General features: G+C 46.3%; 1 protein-coding gene across 3 annotated transcripts in view; it reads left to right on the forward strand.

The window, feature by feature from the left end:
- adamtsl3 (ADAMTS-like 3) overlaps positions 1-18,724 on the forward strand; it is a 185,285-nt gene that overhangs the window by 73,071 nt on the left and 93,490 nt on the right. For all 3 annotated transcript variants that reach the window (XM_084926111.1, XM_084926095.1, XM_084926103.1), the window contains one exon: positions 15,743-15,870. In XM_084926111.1, coding sequence (XP_084782237.1) covers positions 15,743-15,870 — 128 coding nt within the window. The remainder of the gene's footprint in view (positions 1-15,742; positions 15,871-18,724) is intronic.

Genomic DNA, 18,724 nt, shown 5'->3' on the forward strand with positions numbered 1-18,724 from the left:
CCCAAGATACATAAACCATAAGCCTAATGACTCCATCTGTTATTTTCTCACATCACTGTCAGGTTTTGTGCTTTTTGCACACTGCTAGGTAGCACCAGGGTCCCCTGGTACTCCACCAGTCAATGTGTGGATTTATATCCAGCATGTTTCACTCAGCTGTCCTCCTGCAGTCTCGGCTTCTTCTCCGTCTCTGCTGCAGCTGATGAGATTCCTGATTTCCATTCTGACAGTTTGAGTTTTTCGTGGCTGATGTTGTTCTGTAAACTAAAAATAAAAACTATCTTTAAAGTCGTACTGCTGAAGAGAAATGGCACGAACTGATATGACGGCCTGTCTGACAGCTCCGAGGTCTTTCTTGTCGGTCGCTCTGTGCAGCCCTGACTGTTTGTACGGCTCTGAGGGAGAGCGGCCTGTAAGTCAGCACGCTCTGTTCACACGCTACGGCGCGGCGGCAGCAGCTCCATTAGACGCTGCATGAAAGGAACCCTGTCAATCCAATATACATACTGAGAATGAAGGACGTTTCCCAGCATGCACTGCATGTGATTGTACTCGAGTCCTTTGTGTGTGTTTGTGGGGTGTGTATATATATATAGAGAGAGAGAGAGCATCTTGAACTTGTGTGTGGTGCTGAAACAAATTTAAAGAATCTATTATTTATATTTGACTGAGTTTGTGCTGCAGTCCTGTGACCATATACAACAGCCAAAGAGAGCAAACAGTTTGTGTGTCAGGCTGCAAACATGTTCATTTCTGCTGTAATGTTTTAACATGGGGACTGACTCACTGCTGCCTCTGCTGGACGTTAGAAGAATTGCAGGTTTCTGTGCTTCGTGTTTTAGCCCCTGAAGCTGAATGTTTCATTCAACCCTCACCTCTGACTCAGTGTCTCGGTGTCTGTAAATGATTAGTACGACTCTGCACACTGTATATATATACACACACACACACACATGTAATATGTAAATGCATGCTTTATGAATGCTTTTTTAAATGTATACTCATCAATAATATCTCATTAATATCTCTCTCTATCTCTTAATAGACAAATATTTGATATCCCTCAGAGAGGCTGCTGTAACCAGCTGCACAAGGCTGTTTCCTCTCTGTGTCTCAGGCACACATGCACTCATTTCCTCAGGCAGGTACGAGCAGATTGTTTGCTGTTTAGAAGCTGAAATATAATTAAAAGTCAATGAAGAGCAAAAAATTGTCGCTCTGCGCTTTGTTGATATCAGAGCGGAGCCTCCACAAAAGGAAATTACAAAAACTAGCCTGCTGAGAAGAAAGACTCCCTATTTTAGCACCTAAAATTGTAAAGAGCTCTTTTGGAAATAGGAGATGTGCCTACAGCGGTGTGGGTGGTGCTCATCCAATTCAATTCAATTCAATTCAATTTTATTTATATAGCGCCAAATCACAACAAAAGTCACCTCAAGGCGCTTCATAGATACAGAGAAAAACCCAACAATCATATGACCCCCTATGAGCAAGCACTTTGGCGACAGTGGGAAGGAAAAACTCCCTTTTAACAGGAAGAAACCTCCAGCAGAACCAGGTTCAGGGAGGGGCGGGGCCATCTGCTGCGGCCGGTTGGGGTGAGAGAAGGAAGACAGGATAAAAGACATGCTGTGGAAGAGAGACAGAGATTAATAACAGATATGATTCAATGCAGAGAGGTCTGTTAATACATAGTGAGTGAGAAAGGTGACTGGAAAGGAAAAACCCAGTGCATCATGGGAATCCCCGGCAGCCTACGTCTATTGCAGCATAACTAAGGGAGGATTCAGGGTCACCTGGTCCAGCCCTAACTATATGCTTTAGCAAAAAGGAAAGTTTGAAGCCTAATCTTGAAAGTAGAGATAGTTTCTGTCTCCCGAATCCAAACTGGAAGCTGGTTCCACAGAAGAGGGGCCTGAAAACTGAAGGCTCTGCCTCCCATTCTACTTTTAAATACTCTAGGAACAACAAGTAGGCCTGCAGAGCGAGAGCGAAGTGCTCTGATAGGGTGATATGGTACTGAAGTGAGAGGCTGCATGGTTGCAGCTTTGCGATACAGAAAATATCTGCAGGAGCTTTTCTGGGGGGACTCTGCTGTTGTCTTTGTGAGGAGGTTTTTTTCTGAGGGATAAAAAACCTCACAAATAAAACTGAGGAACTGGGAGACGGTGGTGTGGAGATTTGGAGAATCTGTGGCTGATGCTGCTTCTCTGCAGCAGAGCGAGCAGAGCATCCACACACACACACACAGACTGAAACATAATGAATTAGTCTGACAGTGGACAGTAAAGGCCTGCTTCCATGCAGGATCCATGGTTGAATGCAGGCTGGATGGAAGCTCCGAGTCTGCTCGCTGCACACGTAGACACATTTATTTGAAACCCTGAGTGTAATTATTATTTGGATTCAGGAGACAGACGCCGTCTCTGCATCTACAGGCTTAAAACGTTCCTTTCTGATAAATGATATCATTAGGGCTGCATCAGGTGACCCTGAATCTCGTTACGCTGTGTTAGGCTCTGCAGGATTTCTGTGCTTCCTCTTCCCTCTGTGGTGGAGGCAGATGGCCTCCACCCCTCCCTGTGCCGGGTTTTCTTCCTCTCCACTGTCACCACGTCACCCCACTCACAGGGCATCGTGTGATATCTCAGAGGTGGTTGTAGCTGTGAGCGGGGACTGTGAAAATAAACCTGAATGAAACAGGTTATAGTGCCGCTGAAGCCTCCTTATTCGGGAACAGCCTTCAGCTCGGTGTATATCATATTTCTCATTTATTATGTACCATCTAGGGCATCTTTACACAGTAGAGTCGACGCTTCAAGCTAAACAGGCTGCTGGAGGAAAATAATAAGTCTAGTATTTGGCGGGGCTGGAAAGCTGTCCTTTCACTTTCCCCAAACCTCTAACTTGTCCTAGCCGACTGAGCGCGTGCCTAATCAGAAACGGTTTTCCCTTACTCATTTCTTTTCATATTAAAGGGAATTTGATGCTTGAGTCTCTTATGGCAGTGAAATATCCATATACTCATCTGCCCGTTTTGTCTTGCTTTAAAGGCTTCAGCGTCTGGCTGACAAGCTGTGTTGGCTCTGTTCCTGCAGCAGTTTGGTTTTGATTTCTGCAAAATCACGTTTCCTCCGATAACGAATCGAATCAGCGTCACCGCCGTTTGTCGTGTGCAGCTTGCTGTGCTGCATCTTTGTGGCTGTGAGCAGCAGGTTGTCGGAGCGTCCATGTCCAAATTCCCAAAGTATTAATGGCTTAAACAATCAGAAGAACAAGATCTCTGATGCAGCTGTTGTGGGTGAATCTCATTAATGTTTACTGTGTGGGGATTAAACACATGTTGTTTCATGCTCAGGTCTTCCAAACAGCTGCTGCAGAGAAACTATTTCTGCAGGAAAGTGAGAGATAATATCCGAGCGGGAACCTTGACATTTTCTCATACGTGCTGCGGCGCCTCTCTTACGCGTGGTTCATCTAAGAGTCAGCGCTGTGCTTTTGCTGGACGATACGCGATATGTCCCTCGGGGAGGACGATAAACCGAGCCGGCCTGTGCCTCAGACCAGGAAGCCAGAGAGGATCCAGGACGATGCCTCGTCTTACAAAACCTCAAATCCCCGTGCTGGTTCTCTGCTCGCAGTTCGAACCCTGAGCCCAGGTTTAAGTAGCCGCGGTCCGAGTCGCTCCCGCTGCGAGGACGACGGCTGCCTTTTCTGTGGAATCACTCTGCAGAAATCTGAACCCTGGGTTATGCTTGGACTTGAGTTTTTTCCTGCAAGAAGCAGGATTAAATTTTGATTATGAAGCAGAAAATTAATTACAGTGTTTGTGTAAAGCTCTTAATTGCCTGTTTGATTTATGAGTTCTGTATAGTGGAGCGTTAAGAGGATTTCAACTTTTTTTCCTCCCCACTGTTCAACGTTGGCTGAAGCACAGTGAATATTTAATGCTGTTACGTACGAGCGCGGCGGCTGGGCTGTAAAGAGCACGACGACGGAGATCCTGAGCTGTCAGTCTCTGTGTTAGCTGTTTGCTTCGGTGTAGCTGAGGGACCTGCACAGAGCTCATACTGTGTGTGTGTGTGCGTGTGCGTGCGTGCGTGCGTGCGTGTGTGTGTGTGTGCGTGCGTGTGTGTGCGTGCGTGTGCCCTTTTGGCACCTGTCCACCAGGTAATGAGCCTCCTGCTTTATTCAAAACAGCTGGAAGCTGCTCAGCAAGGCCCCGGCCTGCAGCAGAAAGTCACTGCAACACACTGATGCACTGATCGGTGGATCACACAGCAGGGAAAATCATAAGCATAACCAATACACTCTTACGCTGATGTGCACCGCAAAGCCCAGAGAGCATTTAAACAGTACAATACAAGAGAATCAGCAGATTCGATTTAAGATGTTATTTGTCGCTCTGGTACAAAACTGCAGCACCGAAATAAATCAGCACAAAGAAAAACGGTTAATAATTGTTTAAAGTAATAAAGTAATACTTGTAAATGGAAAAACTGTAGTACAAAGAAGAGTGTGCAGGGCTGAGAGTGCACCTGTATGTGTGTTGTGTGTACTTGTGATTTATTCAGCAGCCTTTTGGCTTGTGGGAAATTAAATATATAACACCTTCCACTGAGTGTAGTTTTAGGCTGTGAGGTGCTCGAGCAACAACTCCAACATTAATACTTTATTAGTCCAACACATTAAGTATTAGTGATCTGAATATCTGACTCATCACTGAGTTTCCAGAAGTTAATTAGTTTCAAAGTAAAGTTTTGTTTAACGGCCTTTGTGTTCATTGGCAGGTAATTAAGTGCTAATAAGTCCTTATTAATAAAATATTATACTTTAATGGTGCCGTTAATATTCAAGTCTAGCACAAAAACACAAACAGCCTCACACGAACAGCTTCCTGTCCAACATACAAACAGGCAACAAACACCAGTTACCATCACTAACCCATCCTACCTGTCTACCTGTCAGCAGGTGAGTCAAGCTTTCAGTCCCCACTTTCTGTTACAGCCTCAGGATCAGCGTTACCACAAAGAGTCAATGAGATCTGGAGAGATTACCCAGGATGCATTTGGCTTCCAGCTCATCAAGCCTGACCACACGTGCCCGAAGAAGGAGAAGAAGAAGATGTTTGACTTGTTATTTTCTTCTTCCAGCATCCAGCCGTCTGTTTAGCTTGAACCATTGGCTCTGCTGTGCAAAGATGCCCTAGATTGTACATAATAAATGAGGACGTTAGATGCACTGAGCCAAAGGCTGTTGCTGTATAATGAGGCCGGAGAACCGGGGTCTACCTCGGTGACGCCTAAATGCAGCAGGATATTCAGTCTGAACTGAGTTTCATGTATACTGTGCCAGTTCACAACAACGCTCACTGTAAGGCAGATCCTGTCGCGCAGTTTTGATCCCCTCTGAGCAACGTGTGGTGACGGTGTCGAGGAAGAACTTCCAAGAGGTACACAAACTACAGGAGAGAGAATATCTCCAGGTCAGTGAAGGCAATCCTCAATGCATCATGGGAAATCCTTCAGCAGCATAACTACGGGAGGATTCAGGGTCACATGATCCAGCCCTAACTATCAGCTTCATCAAAAAGGAAAGTTTAAATTCAAATCCTGAAAGCAGAGAGTGTCTGTGTCCTGAATAATCCCCAGACTGGGAGCTGGTTCCACAGAAGAGAAGCTTCAAACACATCCAGGTGGCAAATCTCATTTAAGATGCAATATTTAAGAGTATTGCATATCTGCAAGCCACCAACTCATGCTTTTCATGCTTTTCGTGACTTAATAAGTGCCGAGTCTGTTATTATTGATGCAAGAACAGAACGGAGGTCCCCGAGCAGAGACATGGCTCCAATTATAATTACTGCAGATGGAAATAGCAGTATTTTTGCCTGTGGCATCTGCTTCCAGCAAGTATACAGATGGTCTCTCTGTGCATATGTTGCTGCTCCATCCATGGGGCTGGCACCAAGTCTGTCAAGTCAAAACGAACAAGTCAAGAGTCAAGCCACAGGTCCGGTCAAAGAAACCGGATTTGTGGCATCTCTTTCTGGCATGAGGTAAAAAAGCATGAGGTAACAAACTGAGAAGCAGGATACAGGCTGCAGACACGTGCAGGATCTGACAGGAAGTAAAAACACCAGGGGAGCTACTCTTCAAAATCCCATATGGAAAAGAAATAGTAAAAACTTATATGATTTACTCATGAAAGTGGCCAAAACAACAAGTATCCAAAACATACAAGTTTCATTATATAATTTTTCAAGGGATCTTATATCTGTTTTCACTCTTGTGTGCTTTTCATACAAGTTTCACACAAGACAGATACAAACTTTATAAGATTTATATATATCTTTTCCATATGGGATAAGACAGGAAGTAACAGAAAAACAAAGGAACAAGAAGAGGCACAGAAAGAAAAATGCTACGGGGACGGAGACGGGCCACGTTTGTCACCGGGAATCAGAGCTGATACCTGACTGACAGGTCGACTCCCAAAAGATTACAAAGGACCAACATATATTTGGAAACAGAGATGCAGTCATAAAGTACTCCTGCCCGCAGTGCAGATATGAAGTGAGAATCTGCTGGACCGCTCTGACCCGTTCAGTCTGTTTCACTCATACGGCTGGCAGCTCGGACTTTGGACTCATTAGAAACAATTAAGCTCATTCCCCGGCTGATTGCAGCAGAACCCTCACACCGGGAGACCTGGCCTCGACATACCGCAGACGACTGTAAAATCCAAGAGCTCCAGCTTTGATCAGCGGCACACCGTGGCCTTCATACCCAGCCCGCCGCTGTTTATCTAGCTCAGGCGAGCTGTGTTTACTGAGCACAGCCAACACGGCGAGCGTGCTCCCTCGCCAGACCTCGCCAGTCTTGTCAGTGACATCACATGTAGCAACAGGACAAATAATAAGAGCCTCTGGAGGCTGAGTGGATGTGGACAGAAGATGGGAGTGTCAGAGTGGCACTTCAGGCCGTCTGGTTTTCTTTGCTGCTCTCGTTCTGTTTGCGATTTGGCACTTTGAGAGATTTGAAGCCTCTGGTTTGGTGATGCAGAGGCTGAAATTTGTTGTTTCACTGAGGAACGAAGAGTCGGGTCAAGGCTCGAGTCAGGCATCCTCTCCGTTCCTGGGCTTTGTGATTCTTCTGTTTCACTTTGTTTTCTGTTATTTTTGGTTCACACAGTAAAGCTTGTTAGTTTAAGGAAAACCTTGAGGTTTTGCACTGGCTGACGGAGACACACAAGAGTGGCAAATGTTTAGTAGGTTAAATAGAAACAGAGATAAATCCAGCAGAGACGGTTCGTCAGAAATGATCTCAGTGGAAGGACAAAAGCTTTGAGCTTTGAACTAAAGATCCTCACAGAGATGACAGAGAGCCAGAGTTCAGACTGACCTGAAGGATGAAGCTGCTCACACTAAACTCATTCATGTTTACAGCTGTTTCCCATTTTACTGCAAAATAGAGTTTTGTGGCAGCTGGATTTTTACCTTAAATATTCATTTTGAGTTATTGTTGGCTTAGTTTTAGGTAAGTTCATTATTCCTTGTGTCTTAAATGCGACAAAGGCTGCAGGTCTCTGTCTGGGTTTGGATGGTTTGGTCTAAAATTCTCCTGATCCCAACGCTAACCCTGCATGTTGGAAGCCAACGCTGAAGGCTACCTGTGCAGTTAAATATGGACCCCGCTTAATAATATTCCAGGCTGGGTGTGTTTCATGGTCAGCGGGTTCAGAGAGAAACTGTCTTTATCAGTCAGCAGTAAAAGGTCAGCGTGGTTTTCACTCGTTACCGTCCATGACATGTGAGAAAAGATCTTTAACATCCGCTCTCTGACAGAGGCGACGGTTTCACAGCCCTGTAGTGGCACTGATGGATTACGATGTGCTCCGAGGTCGATGCCTGTGGATAATTCATTCTGCTCAGGTCTCGAACTAATTTCCCGCACTGAGGAAGAGTGGACACCAACCGTCATCCGCAGAGAACAGCGGCTTTAATGTACTCGGTGCCTTTTCCATCTTTGGAGAACAAACACAGGAAATGTCTTCTGGGTTACCAGCCCCCGTGGTACCGAGGACTGTTTTAAAATTTGGAGACAGGAGGATAAAACTGTAGGTTTCAGCTTTAACAAACCTGCAAACAAATCAGTTTTACTTACAGCAGGAGTGGGGATCTCAACGATGAGTTGATTACCAGGCCTCCGGAGAACTTCAGGACATGTTGAGGAGTTCATTTAGTCGTTTAAATCAAGGACACATCTAAAACCTGCAGGACACTGGCCCTCCAGGCCTGCAGGTCCCCAACTTTGACTTAAAGTGTTACAGTCTAAGGACTAAATCTGGTTTTTGCTCAGCAGCGTTTTCTCTATAAGCATCTTTGACCTTCAGTATCGTGGTCGATATCAGAGTTTGAATAAACTGCAGCAGTGTAATGATGGTGTGTGATGAAGAGGAGCAGAGAAAAAGGTATCCTGCATGTTTCATCTGTTTTCTGAAGATTCACTTGGAAACTTTATTTTGGTTACATTTTGTGATGTGATGTTTTTTTCAGCCCTGAAACTTGTAGAGTTCAAATTGTTGACCCACCTCGGTGTGTAATTCAAGGACCTGTAAATCTGAGCATTTTCACAGTATGGAGGTAAAATTTAGGACGCCTTCATTAAATGTACGACATCGTAGAAAAAAATCAGCTGATCCTGAGGCAGTCGGGTTGATTTTTCATGGAAAGTGTCAGAGAGAAACGAATGCTGGAGAAATAAGAAAGTCGAGTCCCCGGTAGCGCTCTCGCTGCAGCATTTCAGACCGATGTGGGCCAAATATGTAGGAAGAAAACTGCAGAAGCCAGAAAAAGTTTCAAGGCGAGAGTTATACGAGGTCACGAGCAGCGGTTACTGAAGGAGACTGACGGTCAGAGAGCCCTCTCAGCTATGGTTGTGCTTTTGTTAACCACAAGTAAGCCTGAGGCTCCACGGCTGTCTGACAAGCATACTTTCAGCTTTATTTTGCACCACATATACAACTCAGTTCCAAAGGGCTGCTAATGCATAATAGAGATCATTAGAAACCAGTGGACGCATTAAAACTAAACCTGAGCCTTAAAGTGAAGCTGGGATTTGCTTTGCACTATATGAGCATCTTCTGATTTAACAGGAACTAAATGTTCCCAGAAAGCATCACTTCCTGTCGATTAGGCTCATATAGACTTTTAAGCATCCGCATCAAGACTCCTGCCACAGGCAAAATAAACCTTTACTTGTAGCTTTTAGATTTCTGGTAGTTTGCATTTAACAAATGGATTTAGTCTGCAAAGAATGCACGCACCTACAACACGCTAAGCCGGCTGAGAATACCTTAACCAGACGTTATAAGCAGCACATTGTGTCCCGCATTCAGCGCGCTCATATAGGGAGTCGGACAGTTTTTTTTCTAATCCCATCCGACACCCTCCAATCTCAGAGCACAAGCTGAGATTAATGCTGCCGGCTATTTTCACTCCCTGCGAGCTCCTCCAACCAAACAAAGTGATGCAAGGCTGTTTACCAGCTCGAAACTCTGCAGGAGATCAAGTGTGAAGCAACCTAATAGGATTTGCACTTGAACATGTTTCCTGATTCTCAGACAAAGAGGGAAATGATGCAATTTGGGATTAATGGAGGAGAATAAGGCACAAAGAAATCAATAAAGTAGTGAATGAAGGGATTATTGAACCGATGACTGAATGAATATGCAATGACCCAACGGTGGCTGTTCATTGATTTAGATCCTCACCTTTGCCTACCTGCCTTTGGAAACTTTCGATGCTACACCTGTGATCGTGACCTGCATGTGGTTGTGGATGCAGGAGGCTGGAATTACTTTGTGCTGCAGCGCGGCTCAGCTCAACCTTCGAGCGACAAAGCGAGCTCAGAGCAGAGCCGCTGCATCGTCATGAGGAATGCAACCAGGTGACGTGTCCAGCATATGATCGGGAATGCCTCCAAGTTGACCGGAGAGCCCCAGGTACACCCAGAATTCTGAACATGCGTAGTTCATCTTGGACGTTTTAACGTGGGAGTCTACGGGGATGGACTCACTGCTGGAGCCTCTGCTGGGCGTTAGAGGAGCTGCAGGTGTAGTTGCTTTGGTTTAATACGCTATATGGACACAGAATTAATCTTTGAGTTCAGGTGTGTTCAGGTGTGATCTGTAAAATGCGGCTCCTGCCTTTACAAACATCGATGAAAGAAAGGCTTGTTCTGAAGAGTTCACTGAAACCTGCTGTTGTGCTGCAACTGGATGTGACGTCTGCAACAGTGGAACTTCTTGGAGTTTCTTCCCTCCTGGATACTCCTGATCAGCCACATAGTGTCAGACCTGGTGAAGTCTCAGAGCCGACTCGATAGCTGGAGCGCTCCAAACCTCCTCTGGGATTAACACCAACACAAAGACTGCACGCTGGCAGCTTCATGGCCGAGCAGCTCCTGTGGGTGTGAGTGTTTCAGTCCCAGAGGTTCTCACCTGACCTAAACCCAGTACAGCGACAGTGCTGGTTTCTATAAGTCTTCTCTTCTTATAATGAGACTTTCATAAAAGATGCCTGAGTGGCACCAGTGGACTCATCGCCTATGCCAGTGCCCCTTTGAACCTTCAAACTGGGAAACTGAGAAATGCGCCGTGGATGGCGAGGTCATGTTGAGTTGTCAGTGGACACAGCTTGCTGATACTGAACTATGCAGGCACAATGGGCCCTGCTGGCCACCCGGGCCAAAAAAGCCTTGGCTGGACAGATTCTCCTCATGCCGATGTTATTACTGTTGGGGGTCCGTGATGGCGGTTAGCCGGCCGAGCCCGACAACAAAAGGCTGTTTTATCCTATTAGCTGAGCGTTAACGTGTCTAATTCCTCTCGAGCTGTTCACTCTGTCTCTTCGGAAGAGAAATGCGAGAGAATCCCGAGATCCAGTTCAGCGCAGGAGTCCAAGACACACACAGCAGACCCATGTATGTGGGTACGACAGAACGAGGCTGAGCCCTCAAAGCGTTGTCCTCTGCCAGCTCCGCTGTGAGCCAGCACTCTCAGCCTGGGAGGCAGGCTGAAATGAAACCTGCAGAGGCATGTCAGAAATGTTAATTCTGGTTGACCAGGCATAAATAACATTGTCAGAGGAATTAGAGTTTGTTCCTGTCCTGTGGGTTTTACTGACTGCCTGCACTGTCGCTGCTGCAGCAAAGGTTTCTCCAGCTGTTTAAATTCATGCTTTGACTATTGTCCCGGTGGTACACGGGGTAGATCGCACTCAGAAGGAAAAACTTTATTAATCCCTGCAGGAGATTTCCTATCGTAACAGCTGCTCGGGACTGTGGAAGTTGTAAAATTATACAACTGCAGCAAAAAAGCTGAGGAAACTGGATGGCCTCGGGAACCAAAGGACACGCTGCGAGGGACCGCACGCAGATGATCTCGATCCAGATTCGATCCAAGCCAAGTTCTGATGTTTTATCAGCAACAGATTCATAAAATATCTGCAGACGTACTCCGAAGGAACGTCTGCAGGAGAAGGAGGCGACTCTGGCCCTCTCTGCAGAGACAGCAGCAGAGATTCCTGTCCACGTAGGACCCCAGGTATTTGTCTCTGTGCCCTAAAGGAGAAAAGAGATGTAGGAGTCCTGCATCACCTTAAGTCCATCAGCAGCTCCTTTAGTTCAGCTGATGTTAAGTCTGGATGGTTCAGCTCACAGCAGAACTCTAAACTGTGAAAAAGCACGTTGGAAGGCTCGGCTCGTTCCCCCTCTGACTTCCAGTATTTTCCATAAATACTTCATTGTGCTTCATTTTTCCTCTCTCTCTCGCACACACACACACACACACACACACACACACACACACACACACACACACACACCGACCGAGGCACCACAGGGTCTGCAGTGACATCACTGACCCAGGGAAGCCAATTTTCCTATTTTTGGTGACACACAGCCAGGAAAACTCTCTCTCCCGCTCTCTATCAGAGCCTCACTCCATCACTCCCTCTCTTTCATCTCAGCTTTTCACACAGCAGATAAGATAGGAGAAAGGTCGGTGTTCGGTGGGGGGGTGCATCGAGGCTGTAGCAGCTTTGTGTGACTGCTTGCCTAAAACAGACGACTGTTTCGTGTGACGTAACGCTACTGTTGGGTGTCTGCAGAGGGCGAGGCGGTGGCGCTCATCAGTGTTTCAGCAGAGAGACCTGCTGTCTGTGCCGACGAACCGCCGGACTCTTCTGCACTTTGGAGAACGCTCCCGATGGGACGATGCTGTGCGCACGGATCACAAACTGTCAGAAATTACTTGGCTGCATCCAGTCAGGCATGTTTTGAGTAAGAGGATTGGATTATGTATAATTCAGATATCTTGGCCGCGTCTTTTTGAGCATTTTTTGGCCTGGTGATGGTAAAATATCAAGCGTTGAAATAAGAAACCCGAGTGTGCAAAGAGGTTTCTACAGCAGCAGAAGGACTCTCGAGGCCTGCTGCTGGGGTACGATCACAGTCTCCACTGTCTACTGATCAGCCTGTTTTACACCCAGCATGTCTCAAACAGATTATGAGTCACTGCTGAACATGGAGGCGGGGCCAGAGAAGGACAGGTTTGACGAAGCCGACTGGCACGCCTGGGGTTTCCTCCAGTCCAGGACGGTCACGCTGGCGATGGTTTTACTCACATGTGACCGACATAACGCACTCACACGTAAACGCTCTGAAATGTATTTAGGAGCTTGTGTGCAAACATAACATATAAGATTCAGCCTCTGTTTTTCTACCGCAGCAGCTGTTGTAGTTGATGGTGGCGCTGCAGCTCCTCTGACACGCCCACAGCGACAAAGATGGTCGACAGCAGCGGCGTTGTGGCGCTGCCGTGCGTCGCTGGGGTTTCTGAGTGAAGCTATGACCGGCTCTCAGACCACAACGGAGAGGAACTGGCAACCTGTCCTGGGTGTAGCCCACGTGTAGGCTCCGCCCCCACCCCATAACCCCGAATGGATAGGTTAAGAGCAGTTAAAAGGGTGGATGGATGGAAACGAAGGTGAAGCGTGTGAGTCAGTGTCAGTGTCTGGGGAATATGAAGCGACCACATGCATACGTGAATATTTCTTGTCTAATGTTTGCTGGGTGATGCATCAGCCGCTGTTCTCCTGAACGTTCCTGCACTCCGTCATGTGCGCGCCCTCCTGCACAGCCTGCATCCAGTATTTATGATTATGATAAAACTCTGGGAAATATTCCAGCCTGCTTCTCCTGAAATAGCTTGTGTGGGAAAATGTCTGTATTATATAATAGTTCTATATGCAGTGTATAATATAATGCGTAATATATATAGATTTATAAAAGAGCAGTGAGATAACAGTGATATCTGTAAATGTAAATAAAAATGCGAGTCAGTTTTTATCTACATCATGAATCTGAGTGACCTTCAAACTCTGAACACAGAGGTGGAAACATCTGTAACATCTGTAAACGTTTTACAGCGGCTGCCGTCGTGACGTGCTGTCAGTGAGGCTGCGATCAGTCCCGCTGCTCTGAATCATTTATTCATATTCAGTTGTGGCTCCTCAGCCTATCGGGAGCGACCGTTGCAGTCTGACCGCTCGTCCCACCGAAAGACGTTCTTTTATCGGGGCTTTCTGGGACAGCAGGAGTCCACAGGCCAGTTTTACTTCTCTGTGTCGGGCTGGAAGGAGAGACGGCGTCAGCTCCATATATCCAGTGGGAATCGTTGGAAATCAGACATGTAGACTGTGTTTCCAGATTTTTCCTCACTGAAAACACAAATAGACATTTTATTTGTGAAGCTATAAACTCGAGATTAAATTTACTGAAGTGTAACTAATGATAAGTGATCCTGTAGAGGAAAGTTTTCAACCTGATCTTAAAAAAGTTTCTGTCTCCTGTGTTATCATACAAAACTCTTTATTGTCTCATAAGTTAATGTCTCGATCCTGGGTCGGTGACTCGGTGCTTTTGTGTTATTGTGAATCTTTGATTCCATCATGGATCATCAGTGTTAGTGTTTTAGTTTCTGTTTTGTTCTCGGGTATTTCTTGATTGCTAGTTCTTTGCTTTTGTTTGTTTACTGTAGCTTTAGTTCTGTCTTCATGCTTATTTTCTTGTCCCCCAGTCAGTCGTGTCTCATGTCACTCCCGTCCCTGTGCTCCCTGTGTTTCCTGTTTTATTTTGATAGTCCCTGGGGGTGTCCAAATTCATAGGCTGCATCCTCCCGAGGACCCGGACGGTCTGGCCTTCAGATTTGCGTCACCGCTGTCTCTGTAGAGTTTAAGAAACTCGGCCGTCTGCTCCTTGCTTCCTCAATATAACAGGACACAGGAGTAAACTCTCGACCGTCTCACTTCTGTTTAATCAGTTTTCTGTTTGACGTTTATTCAGCTGTGTGAAAACTAGAACTTTAATCTCAGCCAAGCCGATTTACTCAGGAACAAATCAAACACTGAAAAAAGCCAAACAATAAAATTTTTATGTTATCTGAGTGACTCATGTATCATGTTTAACCTGAGTAGCCAAAGACCACGAGGGGCTTGAAAACGATGTGGGGGGAGTTCGCCGTTCTCGCCGGTCAGCTGTCGAGCTGGTGGGTATCAGACGTCTCCGAAAACGTCGGAGCGCTTTTCCAAACATGTGGTGTCTTGATAAACCGAGCAGATATTTGAAGCTTACACAGCTACATTCTCGCGTGACACAGAAAGAGTAATAAGAGTAATATTAAAACTTAGTAGCGGCTGCCATTGTTGGAAACTGGAGTTGGCTGGGCCGCGCTATGAATTCTGGGATATGGTGGGCCATGAAGGACACAACGACCCATCCTTCAAATCTGGGGAAATGAAGGACGCATTTGTCGGAGTCTTTGAATTTGGACAGCCTTCGTCGCCTGGCTGTGACGTAAACGGCCTCAGGAAGATGCAGCCTATGAATTTGGTCCCAGCCGTCCCCTACCTGTGTGTTTTCCTTGTTCTCTGTCCCAGTTTAGCTCCCTAGTTTTCATGTTTCTAGTTTCTGGTTTAGTTTTCATGTTTTCATTGTGGAGTTTGTCCAGCAGATAAAGCTGGCGTTTTAAGTTTACTTCCCCGAGTGTGTCGGGTCCTGCCTGATACAGCAAACGTGACAAAGAAATATCTTTTCCCATTTAGCTGCCTGTTCACCACTGGTGAAATAGTTTATTCAGTTTCACATTTATTGCGTCTCATTCTGGGAGTGTTGTCGCTCAGCTGTGCGGCGTCTGCGTGAGCCGTTCAGCCTCTTTCCTGAGACTTTGGGACTTTTTCCAGAGAGAGCTAAACTTCTGCTGCGTCGGCTCACTGTGGATATATTTGCTCTAACGCTGTAAAAAGAAATGATCTCTGCCAGCACGGCACACTTTCACTGTGTCCCTCTGAGCCTTTGAGCTTTTTTTAGCTTAAGCTTTATCAAGAATTTATCACTGAGTGTTTCCACACGGCACAGAGCAGTAAATATACGGCCTGTGACGAGCTCTCCTCCAGCAGGTTTGTTGAATTTCCAGCAATCGGACAGAAATGCAGACTCAGAGCGATGTCTGACTGTGACTGATTCTCAGGTTGCCGTGAGAACAGACGCTCGTGTTGCAGGAGCGTTTTGCTTTAGCGGGCGTTGGAAACAACGAGGCACGCCTTCTTACAACCACAAAGCTTATGTGTGAATGTGATTTAATACGCACAACCTTTGTGTTGCTGTTTGTCCTTCTTTAGGCATCCAGGATGACCCGCTCAGATGAGGACAGGGAAATCGGCTGGGACGCCTGGGGCGCCTGGAGCGACTGCTCTCGAACCTGCGGGGGAGGAGCCTCCTACTCGCTACGACGCTGCCTCAATGGAGGGTAACCCTCATTTACCATCTAACAAGACACAATGTGACAGCATCTTTGAAATGTGGAGCGACTTCATGGCAGAAATCTGATCGGCGTGTGATGCGCGAGCAGAGCGGCGGCTCTCTGCTCGGGTTAATGAGACTGTTTAATGACTAAACCTGTCAGACGGTCACAGATCTGCTCAACTCACACATTTATCGTGCCATCAAATATTGAAGAGGAATGTTCTGCTGTGTCGTTACCTGTTAAACAGATGTTTCAGGAGGGCGTGGCTTAGCACAATCATTCAGATTTTACGCAGTAATTATGATAATTTACAGGTTCATCATTTGAGCATGTTTGCACATCACAAATGATGCTGCTCCATCACCATCACCAGTCATGTTTGTGTGACTTCACGAAAAACGACCACAGAAATACTAAACATGTCAAATGGAAGGATTTCCACACAGGCTGTGACCTGCAGTGGACGTGTCACAGCACTGAAATTCACCGAAATCTGCTAAAATGTAACCAAACTGTAAGTGAAATCTGAAAATATTAAAAAATATAAAATAAAATAAGCAAACTAAGTTTAAAAGTGAACAAGTGGGTCATAAACCCAAAGCCCGGTCGCCTGTTTCTGTGGACTCGTGGCTCCTCCCACTCCTCCCACCATCATCTTTTCCCCCCAAAATCTAACGCTGTGACATCAAAAGTTGAGCAGACAGAGAGCAACAGTAATTATGATGTTGCAGCAAAACAAATGGAGCAGGGATATCCCACACGCTGTCAGTTTACTCTGATTGGTCAGCTGACCAGGTGGAGCTCAGGTGTTGGTTCCAGCTGCAGGCTAACACAGCGCTAACCACGGTGCAGTGGTGCCATCAGATATTTCATATATCAATAAGTCACAGTATTCTTTGTTTGTGCTTGTTCGTATGTGACATGCTGCCGCTGTCAGAAGGTGGCGATAACGCACCCACCAGCTGTTTGCCAAACACCATCAAACAAGAAAAATGGAGTTCGTGGCACGGTGAGATGAGACGCTCCTGCACAGACAGGAGAAACAGCCGTGGTGTCTGAGAGTGGTTACAGATCACAGTCATTATCCCTGGTTACAGCTGAGAGCTCAGGTGAAGGCTCAGTGCTGTCCAAGGCTCAGATTAATCCGAATCCACTTCCTACAACTACTTTTGATGGACCGATGGAAAGGTGGAGGTGTCAAACCTATTTCACATCGTGGGCCATCCACTGTGACCTCAAGTGGGCCAACCAGTCAAACACCATCTTTCTGTCACTTCAAAGAAGTTTAACTAAATATTTCATCTTAATGTAAGAAGTCTGTTTCTGCAGAACGCCTGAGTGTGTACTTCATAAAGAAATGCTGCTTTAGTAAACAGCAGAAATCAGCACGACTCTTTGGGCTCGTTTTTTCCTATAAAAAATAAATAATGTAAGATTTCTAACATAGATGGTAAAACCGGGCCTCTGGCATTAGCCACATTAGCTGCACAGCATCCTGGGATGATCAGGGCTGCTTGAAGGTATCTCAGCCACAGGTTTTTCAAACTTTCTCTGAAAGCTATAAAAACGACACTAAACGTAAGAAGCTAAACGTGGCACATCCTGTGCCCAAAGTAAGCGTACAGAAACGGGAACGCAGCAGAAACTGTAAAGAAGCTTCCGATGGGAAAGACGGCTGGGAGCTGTGATGAAGTGCAGACCTCTGTGTGGACCGGAGCAGATGGATTCTGGGAAGTCTGCCTGGGCTGGTGTGTTCAGTGTCTTCCTCGCACCGATAAAGGCAGCGAGTGTTTGAGTTGGAGTGTGTTTGCTGGGTTTAAAGCCCGCGGCCGCCTGTCAGTCTGTCTCTGCTCGGCCGTTTGTCGTGCAGCGTTCAGGAAGTCATCAGAGGCTGTCTGCGTCCTGCGGTATCGCTCTGCAGCCTCCCGGCGATGCATTTGTCTTCATTAAATCTGACTGCAGCACTCTCACCCGTGCTGCTGCTGAAGCATCTGCTGCGTTCAACAACACACAGTAAATACACTCACAGTGGTGCTAAAACTTGCTAATTGACACTTTGTGGTTATGAGCTGAAAGGAAGATCCAAAGAGGGATAAAAAAGGAGTAAATACACTATGCAAATGAGTCTTTGAGTGTCTTGTGAAATGATTTGAAGGATGTATTTTCTCACATTTGTAGGTTTCCTGCCGTGGGCCGTGGAGTCACTGGAGCTGAGAGCGGGACGAGCGTTGGACGTTTGGTTCTGCATGTCTAGAAACTGCTCTCGATGTTTGGTGACAGACATGAAAACAGTAGTCAGAACCGATTATTCATGTTCCTACATGGTATTAATAAATAATGGAGGATGATGTTACGCAGCCTAGCTGGCAGCGCACCTCGCCGTCTCAGTCAGAATCCATGAATTATTGTCTTAAATCTTCTACATTACAGTTACTGAGCAGCAGTTTTGGGTGCAAGCTCTCATCCAGTCCTGCTGAACTTCACTTCCTGTTCTGCTGTTCTCATTAAGGCCCCCTGCAGTCCTTCCCGCTGATGACGCTGATGTCAGAGCACAGTTTACCACTCTGATTGAAGTCTGGCGTCCAGCCTTCATCTGACTGATCGAGGTTGGAAAAGTCTGAGTGAGGTCTCAATCACAGCGGCCGCCGTCTGGAAGTGATTGGAGCTTCTGATTTGTTCAGACTTCATCTGCATGATGAGATTCGTTCTCCATTCGCTGCTGAACGTTACGCAGCGCGCCCGATGACGAGCTCGACCGCCGCGTCTGTGCAGCTAGTTTGACTTGTGGACATAATTAGTGAAGTTAGCGTAGTGTGTGTGTGTATACCTGTTTAAACATCTTTGTGGGGACCAAAAT

The sequence above is a fragment of the Perissodus microlepis genome, chromosome 1 (genome assembly GCF_051167445.1).
Source record: "Perissodus microlepis isolate ML-2025 ecotype Zambia chromosome 1, ASM5116744v1, whole genome shotgun sequence".
NCBI lineage: Eukaryota > Metazoa > Chordata > Actinopteri > Cichliformes > Cichlidae > Perissodus > Perissodus microlepis.